The 20,377-nt window shown below is 39.7% G+C and overlaps 1 protein-coding gene across 4 annotated transcripts in view; it reads left to right on the top strand.

Moving 5' to 3' along the window:
* Nucleotides 1-20,377, top strand: part of ECPAS (Ecm29 proteasome adaptor and scaffold) — a 122,101-nt gene that overhangs the window by 77,838 nt on the left and 23,886 nt on the right. For all 4 annotated transcript variants that reach the window (XM_024252121.3, XM_063714360.1, XM_009244745.4 and 1 more), the window contains 8 exons: nt 8,890-9,013; nt 11,743-11,888; nt 12,314-12,368; nt 13,176-13,290; nt 14,245-14,313; nt 15,985-16,102; nt 16,367-16,534; nt 19,796-19,875. In XM_024252121.3, the coding sequence (XP_024107889.2) occupies nt 8,890-9,013; nt 11,743-11,888; nt 12,314-12,368; nt 13,176-13,290; nt 14,245-14,313; nt 15,985-16,102; nt 16,367-16,534; nt 19,796-19,875 (875 nt within the window). The remainder of the gene's footprint in view (nt 1-8,889; nt 9,014-11,742; nt 11,889-12,313; nt 12,369-13,175; nt 13,291-14,244; nt 14,314-15,984; nt 16,103-16,366; nt 16,535-19,795; nt 19,876-20,377) is intronic.

The following is a 20,377-nucleotide window of genomic DNA, read 5'->3' as shown; positions in this document are numbered from 1 at the left end:
TTTTTGAGGAACCTTCATACTGTTTTCCCACCAACAGTGTATGAATGTTCCCCTTTCTTCACATTCTGACTATCATCTGTTGTTTTCTGTCTTCTTGATAATGGCTGTTCTAACTAGGGTGAGATGAGACCTCATTGTGGTTTTTCTCTGCATTTCTATCATGATTAGTGATGCCGAACTTTTTGTCATATACCTGTTGGCCATTTATGTACCTTTTTCTTTGAGAAATAACTGTATTCAGATCTTTTGTCCATTTTCAAATCAGATTGTTTATTTGCTATTGAGTTGGATTCCTTACTTATTGTGTATTTTAATCCCTTGTCAGATGGGTAATTTGCAGATATTTTTGTCTATGCCATAGGTTGTCTCTTCACTCTGTTGGATGTTTCCTTTGCTGTGCAGAAGCTTTTTAGCTTGATATAATCCCATTTGTCAACTTTTGCTTTAGTTGTCTGTGCTTTTATGATCTTACTTGAGAAATCTGTGCCCAGACCAGCATCCTGAAGTATTTCTCCAGTGTTTTTTTTGTAGTAGTCTTATAATTCAGGTCTTAGATTTAAGTCCATTTTGGTTTGATATGGTGAGACAAAGGGGCCCAGTTTCATTTTCCTACATGTGGATATCTAGTTTTTCTAGCACAACTTATTGAAGAGACTGTTCCTTCCTCAATATATGTTCTTGATGCCTTTGTTGAAAATGAGTTGACTGTAAATGAGTAGATTTATCTTTGGGTTCTCTATTCTGTTCCATTGGTGTATGTGTCTTTTTATGCCAATTCCGTGCTGTTTTGCTTACCATAGCTTTGTAATATATTTTGAAGTCAGGTAATGCAATGCTTGTGGCTTTATTCTTTTTGCTCAGTATTTTTTGCTCATTATTCAGGATCTTTGGTGGTTTCATACCAATTTTAGGATTGTTTTTCTAGTTCTGCTTTGATGAACGTCATTGATATTTTGATAGGGATTATATTGAATCTGTGGATTGTTCTCGGTAGTATGGAAATTTTAATAATACTATTTCAATCCATGAACATGGGATATGTCTTCTCTTTTGTGTGTTCTTTTTAATTTCTTTCATCAATATTTTATAGTTTTCAGTACAGAGATCTTTTGCTTCTTTGGTTATAATTTATCCCTAGGTTTTTTTTTTTTTTGGTAGCTATTATAAGTGGGATTGCTTTCTTGATTTCTTTTTCAGATTGTTTGCTGTTGGCATGTTAGTCTGTTCTTGCACTGCTAAAAGTGGGTAACTTATAAAGAAAAGAGGTTTAATTGACTCACAGTTCTGCAGGCTGTACGGTAAGCATGGCTGGGAAGGCCTCAGGAGACTTGCAATCTTGGCAGAAGGTGAAGAGGAAGCAGGCATGTCTTACATGGCAGGAGCAGGAGAAAAAGAACAAAGCAGGAGGTGCTACACACTTTTAAACAACCAGACCTTGTGAGAACTCACTCACTGTCAGAACAGTAAGGGTGAAGTCCACCCCCATGATCCAGTCACCCCCCACCAGGCCCCTCCTCCGACACTGGGGATTACGATTCAGTCATGAGATTTGGGCAGGGACACAAATCCAAAGCATATCACATATAATGCAACTGTTTGTATGTTGATTTAGTATCCTGTAACTTACTGACTTTATCAGTTCTAATAATTTTTTGTTTATCTTTTATTAAAGAACCCAGTTTTTCATTTCATTAATATTCTGTAGTTTTTTTAGTCTCAATTTCATTTACTTCTGTTCTGAATTTTATTCTTTCTTTCCTTTATTAATTTTGGGTTTGCTTTGCTTTTGCTTTTCTAGTTCTTTAAAGTGCATCATTATGTTGTTTATTTGAAGTCTTTATACTTTTCTGATGTAAACATTTATTACTATAAAATTCCCACTTAGCACTGCTTTTGCTGTATCCCATGGATTTTGGTATGTTGTGTTTTTATTTTCTTTTGTATCAAGAAATTTTAAATTTTTCTTTCTTAATTTTTTCATAGATCCATTGGTTGTTCAGGAACGTGTTGTTTAATTTCCGTGTATTTCTATAGTTTCCAAAGTTCCACTTGTTATTGATTTCTAGTTTTATTCCATTATGGTCAGAAAAGATACTTGATATGATTTTGATTTTTTTTGAATTGCTTGAGACTTGCTTTGTGGTCTAACATATGGTCTATCCTGGAAAATGTTCCACGTGCTGATGAGAAAACATGTGTATTCTACAGCAGTTGGATGAAATGTTCTGTAAATATCAGGTCCATTTTGTCTAGAGTGTAGTTCAATTTTGATTTGAGTTGTTTGTCTGTCTGAATGACCTGTCCATTACTGAAAGTGGGGTGTTGAAGTCAGTCTTCAACTATTATTGTGTTGCAGTCTGTCTCTCCCTTTAATAAATCTATTATGCTTTATACGTTTGAGTGCTCCAATACTGTTTGCATATATATTTATAACCTTTATATGCTCTTGCTGAATTGAGCCCTTTATCATTATGTAATGACGTTGGTCTTTCTCTAGTTTTTGACTTGAAGTCTATTTTATCTGATGCAAGTATAGTTACTTCTATTCTTTTTTGGTTTTCGTTTGCCTGAAGTATCTTTTTCATACCTTTACCTTCAATCTATTTGTGTCTTTATAGATGAAGTGAATTTCTTTTTTTTTTTTTTTTTCTTTCCGAATTGGAGTCTTACTCCATTGCCCAGGCTGGAGTGCAGCAATCTCAGCTCACTGCAGCCTCCACCTCCTGGGTTCAAGAGATTCTTCTGCCTCAGCCTCCTAAGTAGCTGGGCCTACAGGCACAAGGCACCACGCCTGGCTAATTTTTTTTTTTTTTTTTTTTTTAAATAGAGATGGGGTTTTGCCATGTTGGCCAGGCTGGTCTGGTCTGGTGGTCACCTGATCACCCCTGACCTCAGGTGATCTGCCCACTGTGGCCTCCCAAAGTGTTAGGATTACAGGTGTGAGCCACCATGCCCGGCCGAAGTGAATTTCTTGTAGGCAGCATATAGTTGGTCTTGTTTTCTTATTCATTGAGCCATTCTGTATCTTTTAATCAGATAAGTTAGTTCATCAACAGTTAGTTTATTATTGTTAGGTAAAGACTTAACTACTGCCAGTTTGTTTTTTGTTTTCTGATTGTTTTGGAAGTCCTCTCTTTTTTTCTTTCTGTCTTCCTTTATGGATAAATGACTTTTTTCTCATAGTATGTTTTACTTTTTATTTTTAGTTTATCTGTTTAGACTGTTTTTTGAGTTGTGGTTTCCCTAAGGGTTTCAGAAAATATAACAAGTTTGGTGACAACTTCACTTTGATCACAAGAAAAGAACAAAAACAAGCAAAGAAAAAATTTAAAAACTCTGTTTTAATTCCAGTACCCCCATTTTTTGGCTCTTTGTTTTCTCAACTTGTATCTTTTTATATTGCCTATCTTTTAACAAATTGTTTTAGTCATTAATTTTGAAAAGTTTATGTTTTAGTCTTCATACCTAAGGTTCTGTGGAGTATAAGATAAGGATACTAAAGATACTCTAATACAAAGATACTCTTAATAGTCTATACAGCATTAGAGTATCTTTAGAATGCAGTATTAGAGTGTCTTTAGTATCTTTAGAATACTCTATACAGTATTAGAGTATTTTGAATTTGTCTGTGTATTTACATTTTTTGTTGCATGCTAGAATTCTTTTCTTTCAGATTGAAGAACTGTAGCATTTTTTTGTAAGACATATCTGGTGGTGGTGAATTCCCTCATCTTTTGTTTACCCAGGAAAGTCTTCATTTATCCTTTATATTTGAATGTTGCAGGAAGTCAGGGACCCTGAATGGAGGGACCAGCTGAAGCTGTGGCAGAAGAACATAAATTGTTAAGATTTCATGAACACCTATCAGTTCCCAAAATTAATACTTTTATAATTTCTTATGCCTGTCTTTACTGCAGTCTCTGAACAGAAATTGTGAAGAGTTCGTGGACATTTATCACTTCCTCAATCAACCCTCTTATGATTTCTTATGCCTGTCTTTACTTTAATCTCTTAATCCCATCATCTTCATAAGCTGGGAATGTATGTCAGCTCAGGACCCTGTGATGATTGTGTTAACTGTACAGATTGTTTGTAAAACGTGTGTTTGAACAATATGAAATCAGTGCACCCTGAAAAAGAATGGAATAACAGCGATTTTCAGGGAACAAGGAAAGATAACCATAAGGTCTGACTGCCTGTGGGGTCGGGCAGAATAGAGCCGTATTTTTCTTCTTGCAGAAAGCCTGTAGACAGATGTGTGAGCAGGAGAAGTATCTCTGAATTCTTTTCCCAGCAAGGAATATTAATAACTGAGACCCTGGGGAAGGAATGCATTCCATTGGGGAGGTCTATGAATGGCTGCTCTGGGAGTGTCTGTCTTGTGTGGTTGAGATAAGGACTGAAATACGCCCGGGTCTCCTGCAGTGCCCTCAGGCTTGCTAGGATTGGGAAATTCCAGCCTGGTGAATTCTAGTCAGACCGATTGTCTGTTCTCAAACCCTGTTTCCTGTTAAAATGTTTATCGAGACAATGTGTGCACAGTGGGACACAGACCCTCATCAGTAATTCTAATTTTGCCCTTGCCTTGTGATCTTCTATTGCCCTTTGAAGCATGTGATCTTTGTGACTTACTCCCTGTTTGTACACTCCCTTCCCCTTTCAAAATCCTTAATAAAAACTTGCTGGTTTTCCAGCTCAAGGTCGCCATCACGGTCCTACCAATATGTGATGGCACCCCTGCAGACCCAGCTGTAAAATTTCTCTTTGTACTCTTTATTTCTCAGACTGACCGACACTTAGTGAAAATAGAAAAGAACCTATGTTGAAATATTGGGGGCTGGTTCCCCTGATATTTGAAGGATAGCTTTGCTGGGTACAGTATTCTCAGTTGCAAGGGTTTTTTCTTTCTTTCCTTCTTACTTTTAGCACTTTGAATATGTTATTCCACTCCCTCCTGGCCTGTAAGGTTTCTGTTGCCAGACATAACAGAGCTCCTTTATATCTTACTTGCTTCTTTTCTCTTGCTACTTTTAGGATCCTCTGTTTGTCCATGACCTTTGCAAGTTTATTATATGCCTTGGGGTAATCTTATTTGAGTTGAATCTTCTTGGTGTTCTTTGACCTTCTTTTACCTGGGTGTTCATCTTTTTCTAGGTTCTGAAAGTTCTCTGTTGATTATTTGTTTGAATAAACGTTCTACATCTGTTTCTTTCTCTATTTCCTCTTTAAGGCAAATAACTCTTAGCCTCTTTTTTTTTTTTTTTCTCTTAGCCTCTTTGAAGCTGTTTTCCAGATCTTGTAAGTGTATCTCATTCTTCTGCATTTTTCTCCTCTGACTGTGTGTTTTCAAATAGCCTGTCTTAGAGTGCACTAATTCTTTCTTCTACTTGATCAGTTCTGCTGTTGAGACACACTGAAGCATTTTTCAGTCACCCATTACATTTTTCAGCTCTAAGATTTGATTTTTTCCTCCATTTTAATCTCTTACTAAATTTCTCTTATAAGTTTCCGAATTCCTTCTCCATGTTTTCTTGAAGTTGTTGAGCATTCTTAAAACAGCTATCTTGAATTCTCTGTCTGAGAGGTCACATATCTACACCACTTCAGGATTGGTCACTGGTGCCTGCTTATTTAGTCTGTTTGTTTAGGGTGAATGTTTTTTTGAACATATTTTCTCAAATGTCCTTGATGCTTGTAAACATTCGTCAGTGTTTGGGCACTGAAGAGTTAAATATTTATTCCAGTCTTCACAGTGTGGCCTTCCAAGAATTCAAATATGACTGAGTGTTGAGTTCCCTAAGCCTGTGGTCACTGCAGTCATTTCAGCACTAGAGGGCACCCTAAGCCCAGGTGTGCTGCAACTCTTATACACACCTAGATACCCAGCATTGATGGACTTGGGGAAGATAAGGGAGCATTCTCTGGGTTCCCAGGCAAAGTTTCTTGCTTTCTTCCCTCTCTTTCCCCCAGGTAGAGGGAGCGTCTCTCTACAATGAGCAGCCTGAAGTTAGGGGAGGGGTAATGTGGGCACTCCTGTGGCCACAGCAGCTAGCACCATGCTGGGTTATACCCAAAGCCCATGGCCTCCCAGACCAGCACAGTACCGGGGCTCACCCAAGGCCTGTGGCCACCTGACTGCTGCTGATGCTTTTTCAAAGATGAGGCTGCTTTAGCCAGCAGGTGTTGGAGCCAACCAGGACTTGGGACTTAGGTTGTTCGTGCCACACGAGCAGATTCCCTTCTTGCCTGGGGTGGGTCTAGAAGTGCTCTTCCACAGCAGCATCCTGGAAGTGGGGCTTTTGGGCTCTGCCTGGTGCTTTGTTTTATTGTGGGTGGGCTGGTACCTGGTTGCGAGACAAAGTCTGTATTCTTGCTTTTCCTCCCTCCCAAGTGTGGCCTGGCTGCTGGTGAAATTTATTTGGGGGCCTGAGGCCTTTTTAGTCAGCTGACTTGGGTTCCTCTCACTGAAGAAGCTGATTCCCCTCTGGCCCAGGTTTGGTCTAAGTGCTCCCTCCTTGGGCACTGTCAGAATTCTGCCTGATGCCATGACAGGGTGGCACTGAGTTGCAATGCGAAGTATCACACTCACTTTGCTCTCCTTCACCCAAGCACACAGGTTCTCTTTCCAAGCTGTGCTGCCTGGGACTAGGGGAAGGGTGGTGTAGAAAGTGTGTTCTTCCCACCCTATTCAGTGAGTCTCCTCTTGTTATTATGCTGAAGCCGGGTACTGTGATGTCTCACCTGATTTAGTTTTTATGAAGGTGCTTTTTTGGTGGATAGTTCAGTTCGATGTTCCTGCATTAGATGGGGAGGGGATGAGGTTCTGTTGGGCTTTTTTTTTTTTTTTTTCAATTTTAAGTTTTTGTAGGTACATGGTGGGTGTATATATTTATGGGGTACATGAGATGTTTTGATACAGACATGCGATGCTTAATAATCACATCATGGAGAATAGGGTATCCATCCCCTCAAGCATTTATCTTTTGAGTTGCAAACAATCCTATTATATTCTTTTAGCTATTTTAAAATGTACAATTAAATTATTATTGACTATAACCACACTAGTTTGCTATCAAAGAGTAGTAGGTCTCATTCATTCTCTTTTTTTTGAGACGGAGTCTCACTCTGTTGCACAGGCTGGAGTGCAGTGTGCAATCTCAGCTCACTGCAACTTCCACCTCCTGGGTTCAAGCGATTCTCCTGCCTCAGCCTCCCAGATAGCTGGGATTACAGGCGCACACCACCATGCCTGGCTAATTTTTTTTATTTTTAGTAAAGACGGGGTTTCACCATATCGGCCAGGCTGGTCTTAAACTCCTGACCTCAGGTGATCCGCCCACCTTGGCCTCTCAAAGTGTTGGGATTATAGGTGTGAGCCAGTGCACCTGGCCTGAATTCATTCTTTCTGTTTTTTTATACCTGTTAACCATTTCTACCTCCCCCTGTTCAGCCACTTTGTCCTGCCCCCTGCTCCCTCTTGTAACTTTTTATTTTGGGAAATTTCAAACATACACAAAAATAGAATAATAATATAATGAATCCCCATGTATCTGTTCTTATTTTCTCTATTGAACCCCCCTTTATTTCTGGAATATTTACAGCAATGTCCAGATAGTATATTATTCATAAATGTAGCTATGGAGTTTTGTTTTTGTTGTTAATGCTAGCTGTGTTGTTATTAACTACAGGAAACATGCAAAAACAGGTACAGGTACATAAAATGAACCCCTAATAAGGATTATGTTGAAATACCTTTTTTCAGCTTGAAGTTGCCAAGAGAAGCTTTTAACCAGGGAAGCTGTAGGACTAAAGCCTTTAAATCTTTTTTCCTCAGACTAGGAAGCATGTGGCATTAGTACTTGATGCCTCATCACAACTAGAGCATTTGTTGATTGGCGTAGGAAAGTCTCAACTGTTGTCTTTATGCTTTGAAGAGTAGCGTGTTCATAGCCCTCACATGCTCTCTGTTCATTCCCTTATTTCTCCTATTCCTCCTAAATTTCTTCCGGTTCACAGTAAAAAGTGGAAAATGCAGGTCTAGGTAGTTACATGTTGGGTCAGTGACTCCTACTAGTGAATCATGTCAACATTTCTGAATAAAATTTTAAAACACTTGAGTGGGTACTATATAGAATTTTCAAATGTTTAACTTTTGAAATGCTTTCAAACTTACAGTGAAGCTGTAAGAATAGTGTAAAGAACTCCTATGTGCCCTTTATCCAGATTTACCAAATTTTAACATTTCACATATGCTTTATTATTCTTTTTTTCTGAGCCATTTAAAAGTAACATCAAGATATCATATAATTTAAGAGTGCAAAGAGTTAAATAATTGTTAAATAAATGTTAATAAAATATAATGGCTACTATTTATTGTGGAGCAACCACAATCAAACATACTATATAATAGTTTTATGTACATTAACCTCATTTAATTCTTAAAGCCTAATGCTGTGGATGATGATATTATGCTCCTTTTACAAATGAAGTTTTTGAGGCTCATAGAAGTTTAAATAAGGGTTTATAGCTGGTGAGAGATAGCTAGAATTTATATTGAGACTTACATGGCTTCAAAGTTGATCGGATTTTCTGTCCTCCTTAGGTGAACCATATTATGCTTCCAGAGATCATAAATCACTGCTTAGTAGTTCTCTACTGAGGGTGAGGAGGTCAGCAAAGACTTTGAAAAATATCTTCAAGGGATTCTTACATCCTCCACTCCCTCACCATCCCTGGCCTTTGAGCGATTGAATTAGCCGAAAGCAAACTAGGGCAAAGAGTGAAAACAAAACATGCTCAGAAACACACTTTTAAGCAGGCTTTCTGTAGAAATGGATGTTTTTGGAAAATGTGTTTTCTCATTCATGGCTTTTACTTCGTTCGTTGCAGGCCAAGCAGATAGAACTTCAGTTCACTATTGGCGAAGCCATTACCAGCGCTGCAATAGGAACTAGTTCTGTGGCTGCCCGAGATGCCTGGCAAGTGACTGAAGAGGAATATACTCCACCTGCTGGTACCAAATATTCAGCTAATCGATTTATAATTATCAAGTAACCCTTTTTTTGTTCTCTTTATCACATTTGAGGCAAAAACATTATACATTCCGTATTACTTTTTTAAAATATTTATATCTGTTTTACCAATTTCATTCAGTCAAGAAAAATAGTTGAGTGAAGAAGACAGCATGAGGCTGGGCACAGTGGCTTGTGAGCGCCTGTAATCCCAGCACTTCGGGAGGCTGAGATGAGCGAATCACCTGAGGTCAGGAGTTAGAGCCCAGCCTGGCTAACATGGTGAAACTCCATCTGTACTAAAAATACAAAACTTAGCTGGGCGTGGTAGCACAAGCCTGTAATCCCAGCTACTCGGGAGGCTGAGGCGCGAGAATTTCTTGAAACTGGGAGGCGGAGGTTGCAAATGAGTTGAGATCGTGCCACTGCACTCTATCCTGGGCGACAGAGTAAGACTCTGTCTCAAAAAAAAAAAAAAAAGCAGACAGCATGAAATTAGTTAACTTCTTTTTCTGACCCTTTGGCAAGCAAGCAGGAGAGTCAGCTCTGGATTACCTTGAAGCTTGTGCTCTTTTCATGAGGATTTATGTATTTAGCCAGTTTGAGAATTCAAGGTATAGTTGTTTCCAGATGATGTGTCCTCTAATCCTTTATTACATAATGAAGCCTCAGTGCCTTCTGCTAGCGCTCTAGGTACACTGGCTTTTAGTGACAGCATATAGTTGAGGGAACATGTGGTTTCTGACTTTATGTTTTATATATTATGATTTCAACTTTGTTGTGGTTTGATTTGAATTTGGAATTGAAAATATATTTTAGTATTTGAGCTAGAATAAAAAAAAATTTAAACAGAAGGAAAAGTCACCAAGTTTTCATGTTTTATTCTCTCAACTGAGGAAATCAAAAGAGAGTATTCTCATGGTAAAAATTTTATTGTATATTGTGTTCCATCATGAATATGCATTAATTTAGTTATTGCACTTAGTGTTACAGTTAACATTTAACTCCACGGTAATGCGTTCACCTATTATTTCATTAGCCATCATAAAGAGATTTAAAGGAAATAGAAAAACACACTTTTGCTTGCACTGTAATGAGAGTTGTGGATTGACGGAAGCTGAATCAGAGTCAGTTCTTTGAGGTTTTTCTTTGAACACACATGAAGCAAGGCAAGGAGCAGTTTGTATAGAAGGAAGGAGGTAAGGAAGGGAAGCAACATTGTTAACAAGAAGACAACCAAACCTGAAGTGGGAATTTTCAGGTTGCATGTGAGAGGTGGTAACAGAGGCTTGACAGCAGGGAGGGCTCACACTGAGGAGTGGGTTTGCTGTGAGAGGCACGTTTCTGACTCCATGGGTTTTTACATAGTGACTTAAGCAAGTAGAGGTTAGTAGAGAGGCATCTATGCCAGTCTTCATCCTCTGAACTCTTGTATTGCCTCAAACTCTTCTTGGAAGATTGCATCCTGCTTGGCTTTTTACCCATCCAAAGGAATCTCAAATTGTCCATTAAATGTTGAAGTTCTATTTTTGTCTGTTTTGGGAAAGGAAAACATAAAATATTGTGGAGAAGGGAGGGATGATGAATCTCTGATGTGAATTTTGATCATGCGTGTTCTATGTCATTCTCATCTGAGTGCTTCTCAGCCATTGGATGTCGTTGTTGGTTACAGTGTACCAATCTTGCTGTGAGTAGAATGAACAGCATTTGAGAAGCCATTTAGGGCCCAGGTCTTAGCCATCTTAACATCTCTACATATCCCGGTCATGTTATGGGAATCTAGTAAGAACTTGTTGGTTTTGTAATTGTAGGTGCCCAGATAGCAGAACTGCTGGCAGTTAGAGTTGTGGTTACGGGAATTAAAAGAAGGGATTCTGACTCTGAGAACTGGAGTAATGTGCTCAGTGAGGAGCTATGAAGGGAGAAGGGGTGGAGGGGAATTGACCATGTCATGTACTGCCAATAGATCGACTAAGGTGAGAATTGAGAAACCATCATTGGACTTAGCAACAGGAAAGTCATTCGTGATTTCTATGACTAATTTCTATGGAGAAGAGAAGGTAGAAGGCTGATTTGGAGTGGGCTCAAGAAAAGAGAAGAGCAAAGTTTGAAGATGAGTTTAAACAACTATTTTGAAGGGTCTTAATGTAAATCAGTGATTTGTCACTGGAAGAATGAGATTTTTGCCACTAGACATTTGGTAATGTCTAGACACTGGGGAGGGTGGGTGCCACTGGTCTCTAGTGGGTGAAGGCACAGGATGCTGCTAGACATCCTGCAGTGTATAGCACAGCTTTGTATGATAAAGAATTATCCAGCCACAATGTCAGTAGTGTTGAGGTTGAGAAACCCTGGAGTAATAAAGGAAAGGAGGAAAACAGTATGGTAGCTGGAGGAGGAAAGTAAGTGCAAAAGAAGTTTGTTAGTTTTTAGATGGAAGATGAGAAACATCTAGTGGACAAAGAAAAATTGCTGACACTAGAGAGATTAGGGCTAAGTTTTCATTCTCAGGAACTAAAAAGTTACTCGAGTACCTTTGAAATGTAATTTTGTTTACACTAGGTTCTAGAGTGAATAATTGTTGATTCTTTCAGCAACTTTAAACACCTTAGTCATTTAGATTTTAATATAGGATTGTTCTGTTGAGTAAATGTTGATTTGAATTTAATTTTTTCAGGAAACTATGTTGAGTTATTTTAATTCTTTGTTATTTTTCTTTGCTTTTCCCCAGGAGCCAAAGTGAATGATGTGGTTCCATGGGTGTTGGATGTGATTTTAAATAAACATATCATCAGCCCCAACCCACACGTGAGGCAAGCAGCCTGCATCTGGCTCCTTTCCCTTGTGAGGAAGCTAAGTACCCACAAAGAAGTGAAGGTGAGCCATGCTGTATGTGGTCAGCCCTGTTGGAAACCACAGTATTATAAGTAGCAAGGAAAGCATATGAGGGTGAAGGTCATTAACCAATAGTAGATATTTTGAAATACATTGTACATGAAGGAATGAAGGATGGTGGCCTGATATATATAGGCTGGAAGATGATTCTAGCCTTGAAGGAATAAAGTCAGAAGTGCTTGAGATAGGAAGGCTCAGTTGGGGCAATGGTCGGCTTGCATGTGTTAGACTACCTGTAAGTGGTGCAGCTCCAGGTGATTTGGGCCACCTGTAAAGATGAGAGCAAAACAGCGATTGTAACTGGCTTGGATAATAAGACTACAAATTTTGTGCACGGTGAGAGCAAGACTCTTATTCTCTCAAAGAGGTAGAGTTTCAGTGTTCTAATGCCTTTTTTCTTCTTTCAGTCTCATCTTAAAGAAATTCAAAGTGCATTTGTTTCAGTTCTATCAGAAAATGATGGTAGGTTGTTGGTTAAAATTTGATTTCTAAACTTAAGTGAACTTGTATTTTAAATGTTCAAAAACCTGGATTAATGAACATAAAAGAAAACTTTCTTGAGCTGTGTGATTAAAACAATTATTAAACCTTATTTGTTAGTAGTAAGGATAAGCATTATGTTAATGGCTTAGAAACCAAAATTTCTAGTTAGGATACAGGAAACTTAGATTCTTTCTCATTTATTGGTTTATACATTAGAACACGTTCCTCAACTCTGCATTTTAAAATGGAGCCGAGGCCTTCTTTAACGTTAGTATCTCTCCTAATAGCTTTTTTCTGCCTCTGGTTACTTTTCCTCTCTGATTTAAGCTAGGAGAGAGTGTACATACATATGTTAAATGTTTCAATAGTAGCTTTGTTTTATAACTTGTTTTAAACATATGGTCTTGCATTGACTTTTAAAAGTTAGGTCTGAGTGTATTGAGATCTTGTGAGGCTGTTTTTATCTCTGATATATGACTTACAGCCCATGGATAGTCTGTCGCTGCACTGTCCAGTGACACTGTATAGGTCCATCAGTATTGTCTAGGTTTGTGAACTGGATCTTCTGTGAATGTGGTTCTCATTTACGGTAACTTGTATGGTGCCATGTCCACTGAAATGATTTATTATTATTTTTAACAAAATAGGCATATTGATTCTGTTTTTATATCTTTACTTTGCTATCATTTTGGGTTAGTGTCAACATAACTTTTTAAAAATTTTGATTTCATAGCAAGTAGACAAAATTTTTTTAAAGTGATACAATCTTGTCTGACTTTCTTATAGAACTTAGCCAAGATGTTGCATCAAAGGGCCTTGGGTTGGTTTATGAACTAGGCAATGAACAAGATCAACAGGAATTGGTTTCTACACTTGTGGAAACACTTATGACTGGCAAAAGGTATGGTGAACTTGAAAATTTTAGATTCAAGCCCATAGAGGAAGTCTGTACACATAGTGAGAATATGCTGGAGAAGGAAGATTCAGCCTTCCATTTTTTCGTTTATAAAGCCTTTTCTAAATTGCAAATCCGTAATTGTTGTGCTGTGGATAGCACAATTATTCCAGTGTATACCATTAACTTTAGGAGCATGCCACTAGGTCAAGCTTCGAAAGTTTAATGGTCTCAGACAATTAATATATTGGATTAGAAAAATGCCGTAATTACTGTTGGCTAAACGGAAGTTAAGATACGGAGAAGAAGCTTGCATATCATTCATAGTCTAATCCGTGAAGAGTGTGAGGGGAAATCATCTGTGTAAGGGATTGCTGCTTTATGTTGCCTCCCTTGTAGGAAGGATAGTTTTTCATGTGCTACCACATTTAATTTAGTGGAAATTATGTGAAATGTCTTTTTCATCTGTTAATTTGTTCATTCTGAATTCATTTTATAAAATTTGCAGCCTGATGGAAAGGGCTGTTTTTGTTTTGTTTTTTTTTGCGTTGGAGTCTTGCTCTGTTGCCCAGGCTGGAGTGCAGTGGCACGATCTCAGCTCACTGCAACCTCTGCCTCCCTGGTTCAGGCAACTCTCCCGCCTCAGCCTCCCGAGTAGCTGGGGCTACAGGCGCATGCCACCATGCCCGGCTAATTTTTTGTATTTTTAGTAGAGATGGCGTTTCACCATGTTAGCCAGAATGGCCTCAAATTCCTGATCTGGTGATCCACCCACCTCGGCCTCCCAAAGTGCTGGGATTACAGGTGTGAGCCACTGTGCCTGGCTGGAAAGAACTTTTATATCTTGTGCACAGTAAATGCTTGATAGGAAGTTTTATCACTTTGTAAATGAATTGTATTGGCTAGTTGAATGTTGGTATGAAAAGCTTGAAGCTTATTGAAATTATTGTTTTGATTTAGAGTTAAACATGAAGTTTCTGGAGAGACAGTGGTATTTCAAGGGGGAGCTCTTGGCAAAACACCAGATGGGTAAGTATGCTAAATCCATTGAATGGTAAACATCTTTAAATATATGTATGTATTTATTAGTCTGGTAAATAGAGCAGTCATGAAGTTGATTTCTACCCTCTTAGGAAATGTTGTCTATTGGTGGAAGAAGAAAACTTACATGGAAAAAAGTCTGATGTCTTTTTTTTTTTTTTTTTTTTTTTAATTGAGATGGAGCCTCACTTTTGTTGCCCAGGCTGGAGTGCAGTGGCGTGATCTCGGCTCACTACAACCTCCGCCTCCTGGGTTCAAGCGATAGATTCTCCTACCTCAGCCTCCCAAGTAACTGAGATTGCAGGCACCTGCCACCACGCCTGGCTAATTTTTGTATTTTAGTAGAGACGGGGTTTCACTATGTTGGTCAGGCTGGTGTCGAACTCCTGACCTCAGGGGATCCACCCACCTCGGCCTCCCAAAGTGCTGGGACTACAGGCGTGAGCCACCGTGCCCGGCAGGCTGATGTCTTAAATTAAGTGTCCTGGGAAACAAACTCTGAGATAGATTTCTGTGTGGGAAATTTACTGGGGAGTGCCCTAGGGGTCACTTTGGGGGGATGATGAAGCAGGATAGGGCCTATGACTGAGGGAGGGGCAGAACTGCTACCATCGTTTCAGTGGATACCGGCCTCTTGAGGAGCTCTGAGCTGGCATGGGTGGCCTTTCGGAGTTCTTCTGCTTTGAGGCACAGAGCCTGGCCCTTTATGTCCTCTTAGTGACCAGCCATTGGTGGTGGGCTGCTGCGTGGGAGCCCATGATGTTGAGCTTTAAGGGCAGTTGTGGGAGACTGACTAGGCCAAGAGCTGTCAGCTCTCAGGCAGCTGAGTCCTGCGGAACACCTGGAAGCATTGCTAGGTGCACCCACTGCCGCTAGTTTTGGGTGGGTGTAATTCTTTATCTTAGAGGCCACTACTTTAGCATTTAAAATAAATTCCTTGAGGTTGACCTCCTTTATTTTATCATGCTTTATTTCTACGGATCGTTAGGCAAATCTTTGCTGGTTGCAGGGCCTTGCTGTGGTGTCACACACGAGCCTGCTTCATTGTTGTCTGCAACAGGAGAAAGCTGCAGTTCCGTCGTTGACGTTCCCCCACAGTACAGTGTTATCACATCAAAAGTTGTTTTCATTCTACTTACTCTCCTTGTAGACTCCTTCTAAGTTTTTTAAAAAGTGCTTACATTTTACAAAATAACAAAACAATTAGATATTTGAGCCAATATTATTTGTTCAGAGGAAAGTTAACAAGACTCAAGTTAATCAGAATTAGGGTGGTCTAGCTTAGAAAAGACTTAGGGAAGGCAGGTGTTGTCTTCCAGTGACTCTCTTATGATCATGTGAGATTATGCATAACATAATGAAGAATTATTGAGTTGCATCCCCAGGTGGTGAGGGGACCACATCTATGGACTTAGACGTGCGTTTAGGTCATTTATCAGCAGCAATGTAGAGGGGCTTAGGAATTGCTAATAGTTGAATTAAGTGACTTTTTATATTCTTCCCAACCTGTTTTCTGTCTCCATGGTGATAAGATAACTCAATATTAGAAATTGAGTGAAAATTTGATTTTAATATGTCCTAGTAATATTGATGATGTAATTTTTTAGGCTGGAGAGAGAGAAGTATATTATTGTCTACCTCTTTTTCTTTGTTTCCAAGTCAGGGCCTTTCTACTTACAAGGAACTTTGTTCTCTGGCAAGTGATCTTAGCCAGCCAGATCTGGTGTATAAATTTATGAATTTAGCCAACCATCATGCAATGTGGAACTCTAGGAAGGTAAGTTGCTATCACTGGACAATTATTTATTTTTTTCCTGCAAACCAAACATGCTACATTGGCAGACAGTGGCAGATGATATATAGTGCATTTTGTGAAAGTCTGTGCCTGATGAGAAAGCTGAACCCCACAAAGCTGCTATTGATTGGAAAGCCCAATAAATCAGGCTGTATTTAGGCATAAGTTTGGGAGGGAGAATTTTTTGCTATGTTAATATTTTACTATAATGGGTGCATCTGAGTCACTTCAGCCTATTATTTTTAGGGTGCTGCTTTTGGTTTTAATGTAATTGCTACCAGAGCTGGAGAGCAGCTGGCTCCTTTTCTGCCTCAGCTAGTTCCTCGACTTTATCGTTACCAGTTTGATCCCAACCTTGGCATTCGACAGGCCATGACAAGTATTTGGAATGCGTTGGTCACTGACAAATCCATGGTAAGTATCTGTGAACCCCTGTGTTAGGAAAACACTGTAGAGTGTCCAAGGTCATGCATAAGATTTAAACCCAGTGCCCATCTTCCTTTCTACTTTTTATGCTTACTTGTTTAAACAAATAAATTGTCTTTCATTCCATGCTTTCTTCCTTCTTTCAAGGTATCAAAGATGTGTATGGCAACATTTATTGAAATCTCCAAAATGGAAACAATATAAATGTCCACTGGGAAGATGGTTAAGGAAATGATTATATATTCCCACAAATGGAATAGTAAATGTGGACAGGGACTGTTGATGCAATGGAGAATGGGTCATAGTCCCATCTCTAATGAATTCAGTTAGTTGGGGAGACAGACAAGGAAGCAGGCAATTGCCATTTTGTTTTCTCTGTTGGTGTCCTCTCATCTGGCTGTTAATCATGTTCTATCCCACTTTTAGATATTAAGATTTCTCAGGGCTTGTCTCTGAGTATCTTTTGCTCTCTGAGCCTTCTCTATATCAGTCAGTTCCAAGGCATATAAATTCATCTTTATTGTGAAAGTTCCCAACCTTAAACTTTTGGTCCAGATGTCACTTGCACTTTAGACATGCATATGTTACTGTTTACTTGAAAATTTCACTTCAGTGTTGTTTCAGAATACCATAAACCCAACATGCCCAGAACAGGACTTAAAAAATAACCTTCCCCCTCTATTCTCACTGTTCACCTATTTGCCAGAAAACTTGGCGTCATACTTTATTTTGATCTGTGTCTCACCACCACCCCCAGTTGAATCTAGTAGCAAATTCTGTTGATTCTGCTTCCAAAGTATTCCTTGAATCTACTCTCTTCTTTCCCTAATTCTTTACTGATGAATAGGTCATCATCGTCTTTTTTTTTTCTCTTTGCCTTTCTTCATTTAATTACCTACATAGTAGCAAAAGTGATTTTAAAAATGCAAGTTAGATTGTGCCATTTTGGGTTAAAATCCTTTAGTAGCTTTACAGCTCACTTTAAATAAATTCTGTGATCCTTACTATGTCTTACAAGTCCCTGCCCGTAATGTGGCCCCTTCCTGTCTCTCCTATCTGGTACTAGGTTGAATATGTTTCTATTCTTGGTGGTAGGTACTTGAGGGTTCAGCTTTGAAGACTCAATGAGTTTTGCTTGCTCCAGAAGAACATGTGGCACTTTTGGGTCAGCCAAGATCTAATAGGCCAATGGGCTTTGTAGGTCTGAGCTCAGGACACAGGCCTAGACCCTTGAGACGTGAGTGTCATCTCTATAAGTGAAAGGATTAAGCCACAAGTGTGGATGAGATCATCCAGGGAGAATGTTGAGAGAAGCAGACATAGGAAGACATCAGTTTGTTATTTACCTCTTTGTCTTGGTTTTCTTACATATAAGTAAGGATAACAAAACTTTTCCTACCTATAAAAGTGGAAAAGCCGTAAATTTTTGAGAATGTCAGCATTCTACTATTGTTTTGTCATTATTACCAAGTTGCTAAGTGTATATCAAAACAGAACAGAGGCTTAAAAAGTAGAACTCATCTTTCATTCTGAACAGTCATGAACCAGGCACTGGGTATGGTACTGGGGATAAAAAGATGAGTGAGACCCTGTCCCTCAATAACTGCACTAATGATGAGTGAGACTGTGTCCCTCAATAACTGCACTGATGATGAGTGAGAATCTGTCCCTCAATAACTGCACTGACGATGAGTGAGACTCTGTCCCTTAATAACTGCACTGACGATGAGTGAGACTCTGTCCCTTAATAACTGCACTGACGATGAGTGAGACTCTGTCCCTCAGTAACTGCACTGACGATGAGTGAGACTCTGTCCTTCAATAACTGCACTGATGATGAGTGAGACTCTGTCCCTCAGTAACTGCACTGACGATGAGTGAGACTCTGTCCCTCAGTAACTGCACTGACGATGAGTGAGACTCTGTCCTTCAATAACTGCACTGATGATGAGTGAGACTCTGTCCCTCAGTAACTGCACTGACGATGAGTGAGACTCTGTCCCTCAGTAACTGCACTGACGATGAGTGAGACTCTGTCCCTCAGTAACTGCACTGACGATGAGTGAGACTCTGTCCCTCAGTAACTGCACTGACGATGAGTGAGACTCTGTCCCTCAGTAACTGCACTGACGATGAGTGAGATTCTGTCCCTCAGTAACTGCACTGACGATGGTGAGAATCTGTCCCTCAGTAACTGCACTGATGTTGAGTGAGATTCTGTCCCTCAGTAACTGCACTGACGATGAGTGAGACTCTGTCCCTCAGTAACTGCACTGACGATGAGTGAGACTCTGTCCTTCAATAACTGCACTTATGATGAGTGAGACTCTGTCCCTCAGTAACTGCACTGACGATGAGTGAGACTCTGTCCCTCAGTAACTGCACTGACGATGAGTGAGACTCTGTCCTTCAATAACTGCACTTATGATGAGTGAGACTCTGTCCCTCAGTAACTGCACTGACGATGAGTGAGACTCTGTCCCTCAATAACTGCACTGACAATGAGTGAGACTCTGTCCCTCAGTAACTGCACTGACAATGAGTGAGACTCTGTCCCTCAGTAACTGCACTGATGATGAGTGAGACTCTGTCCTTTAATAACTGCACTGATGATGAGTGAGACTTTGTCCTTTAATAACTGCACTTATGAGTGAGACTCTGTCCTTCAATAACTGCACTGTCCTGTACAATAACTGCACCCCACCCCCTTGAGGGTCTCCAGTATAGTGAAATAGTGCAGTTATTGTATGATTTTGTGTGATGCTTCTTCAGAAGGTGCTATGGGAACAGAGAGGAGAGTACCCAAGTTAATCTTCTCTGAGAAAGAATGGCTAATATGAACCTTGAAGGACAAGTAGGAGTTAGCCAAGCAAGTAGGACCTGGGAAGGGGATTGTAGGGAGAGGTGGCATGTGCCAAGGAATGGAGGTGAGACTTGAATATGGTACTTTTGGGTCTGGATGAGTCATGGAAGGCTTTGTGTGCATGCCTGGGTGAATGGACTTCATTCTGATGCGCTGAGGAAAGTAAGAGCATCAAAAGTACATTTTAAAATGATTACCTGGCAGCTTTATAGCGACCAAAGTGGGAAGAGATTTGTGGGCTGAGTGGCCTAGAGAGACATGGAGGCTGTAAAATATAGAATCATGGTCAGTGTGGTTAAGTGTGGTTAACCAGTGTGGTTAAGAGTTGAATAATTTGATTATTGATGGATTTTGCATTTTAAATTTTATCCTTTTGCTTTCATTAGGTGGATAAATATTTGAAAGAAATTCTTCAAGATTTGGTTAAGAACCTTACAAGCAATACGTGGCGAGTTCGAGAATCCAGGTACCATTTTTAGGAATATAAGTTTGGTCAAATAAAACTGAATTTTTTTCCCTTCAAAATTTCTAGGTTTTATACTTTGTGCAAAAGGAATAAATTAAAACTACTAAAAAGCTGGCCGGGCGTGGTGGCTCACACCTGTGATCCCAGCCCACGGGGAGGCTGAGGTGGGTGGATCACCTGAGGTGAGGAGTTCAAGACCAGCGTGGGCAACATGGTGAAACCCTGTCTCTACTAAAAATACAAAAATCAGCTGGGCCCAGTGGCATGTGCATGTAATCCCAGCTACATGGGAGGCTGCGGCAGGAGAATCGCTTGAACCCAGCCAGGGGACAGAGGTTGCAGTGAGCCGAGATTGTGCCATTGAACTCCAGCCTGGGCGACAGAGTGAGATGAGACTCTCTCTCAAAACAAAGCAAAACAAAAACTACCAAAAAGCATATTTCTTGTTGGCTACATTAGATAGTTATTTTTCTTTAACTGTTTAAGCTTTGGTCAATGATTT

Source organism: Pongo abelii, chromosome 13 (genome assembly GCF_028885655.2).
Source record: "Pongo abelii isolate AG06213 chromosome 13, NHGRI_mPonAbe1-v2.0_pri, whole genome shotgun sequence".
In the NCBI taxonomy this organism is placed as follows: domain Eukaryota; kingdom Metazoa; phylum Chordata; class Mammalia; order Primates; family Hominidae; genus Pongo; species Pongo abelii.
Note: the sequence above shows the minus strand (reverse complement) of the source record. Positions and strands in the feature narration are given on the sequence as shown.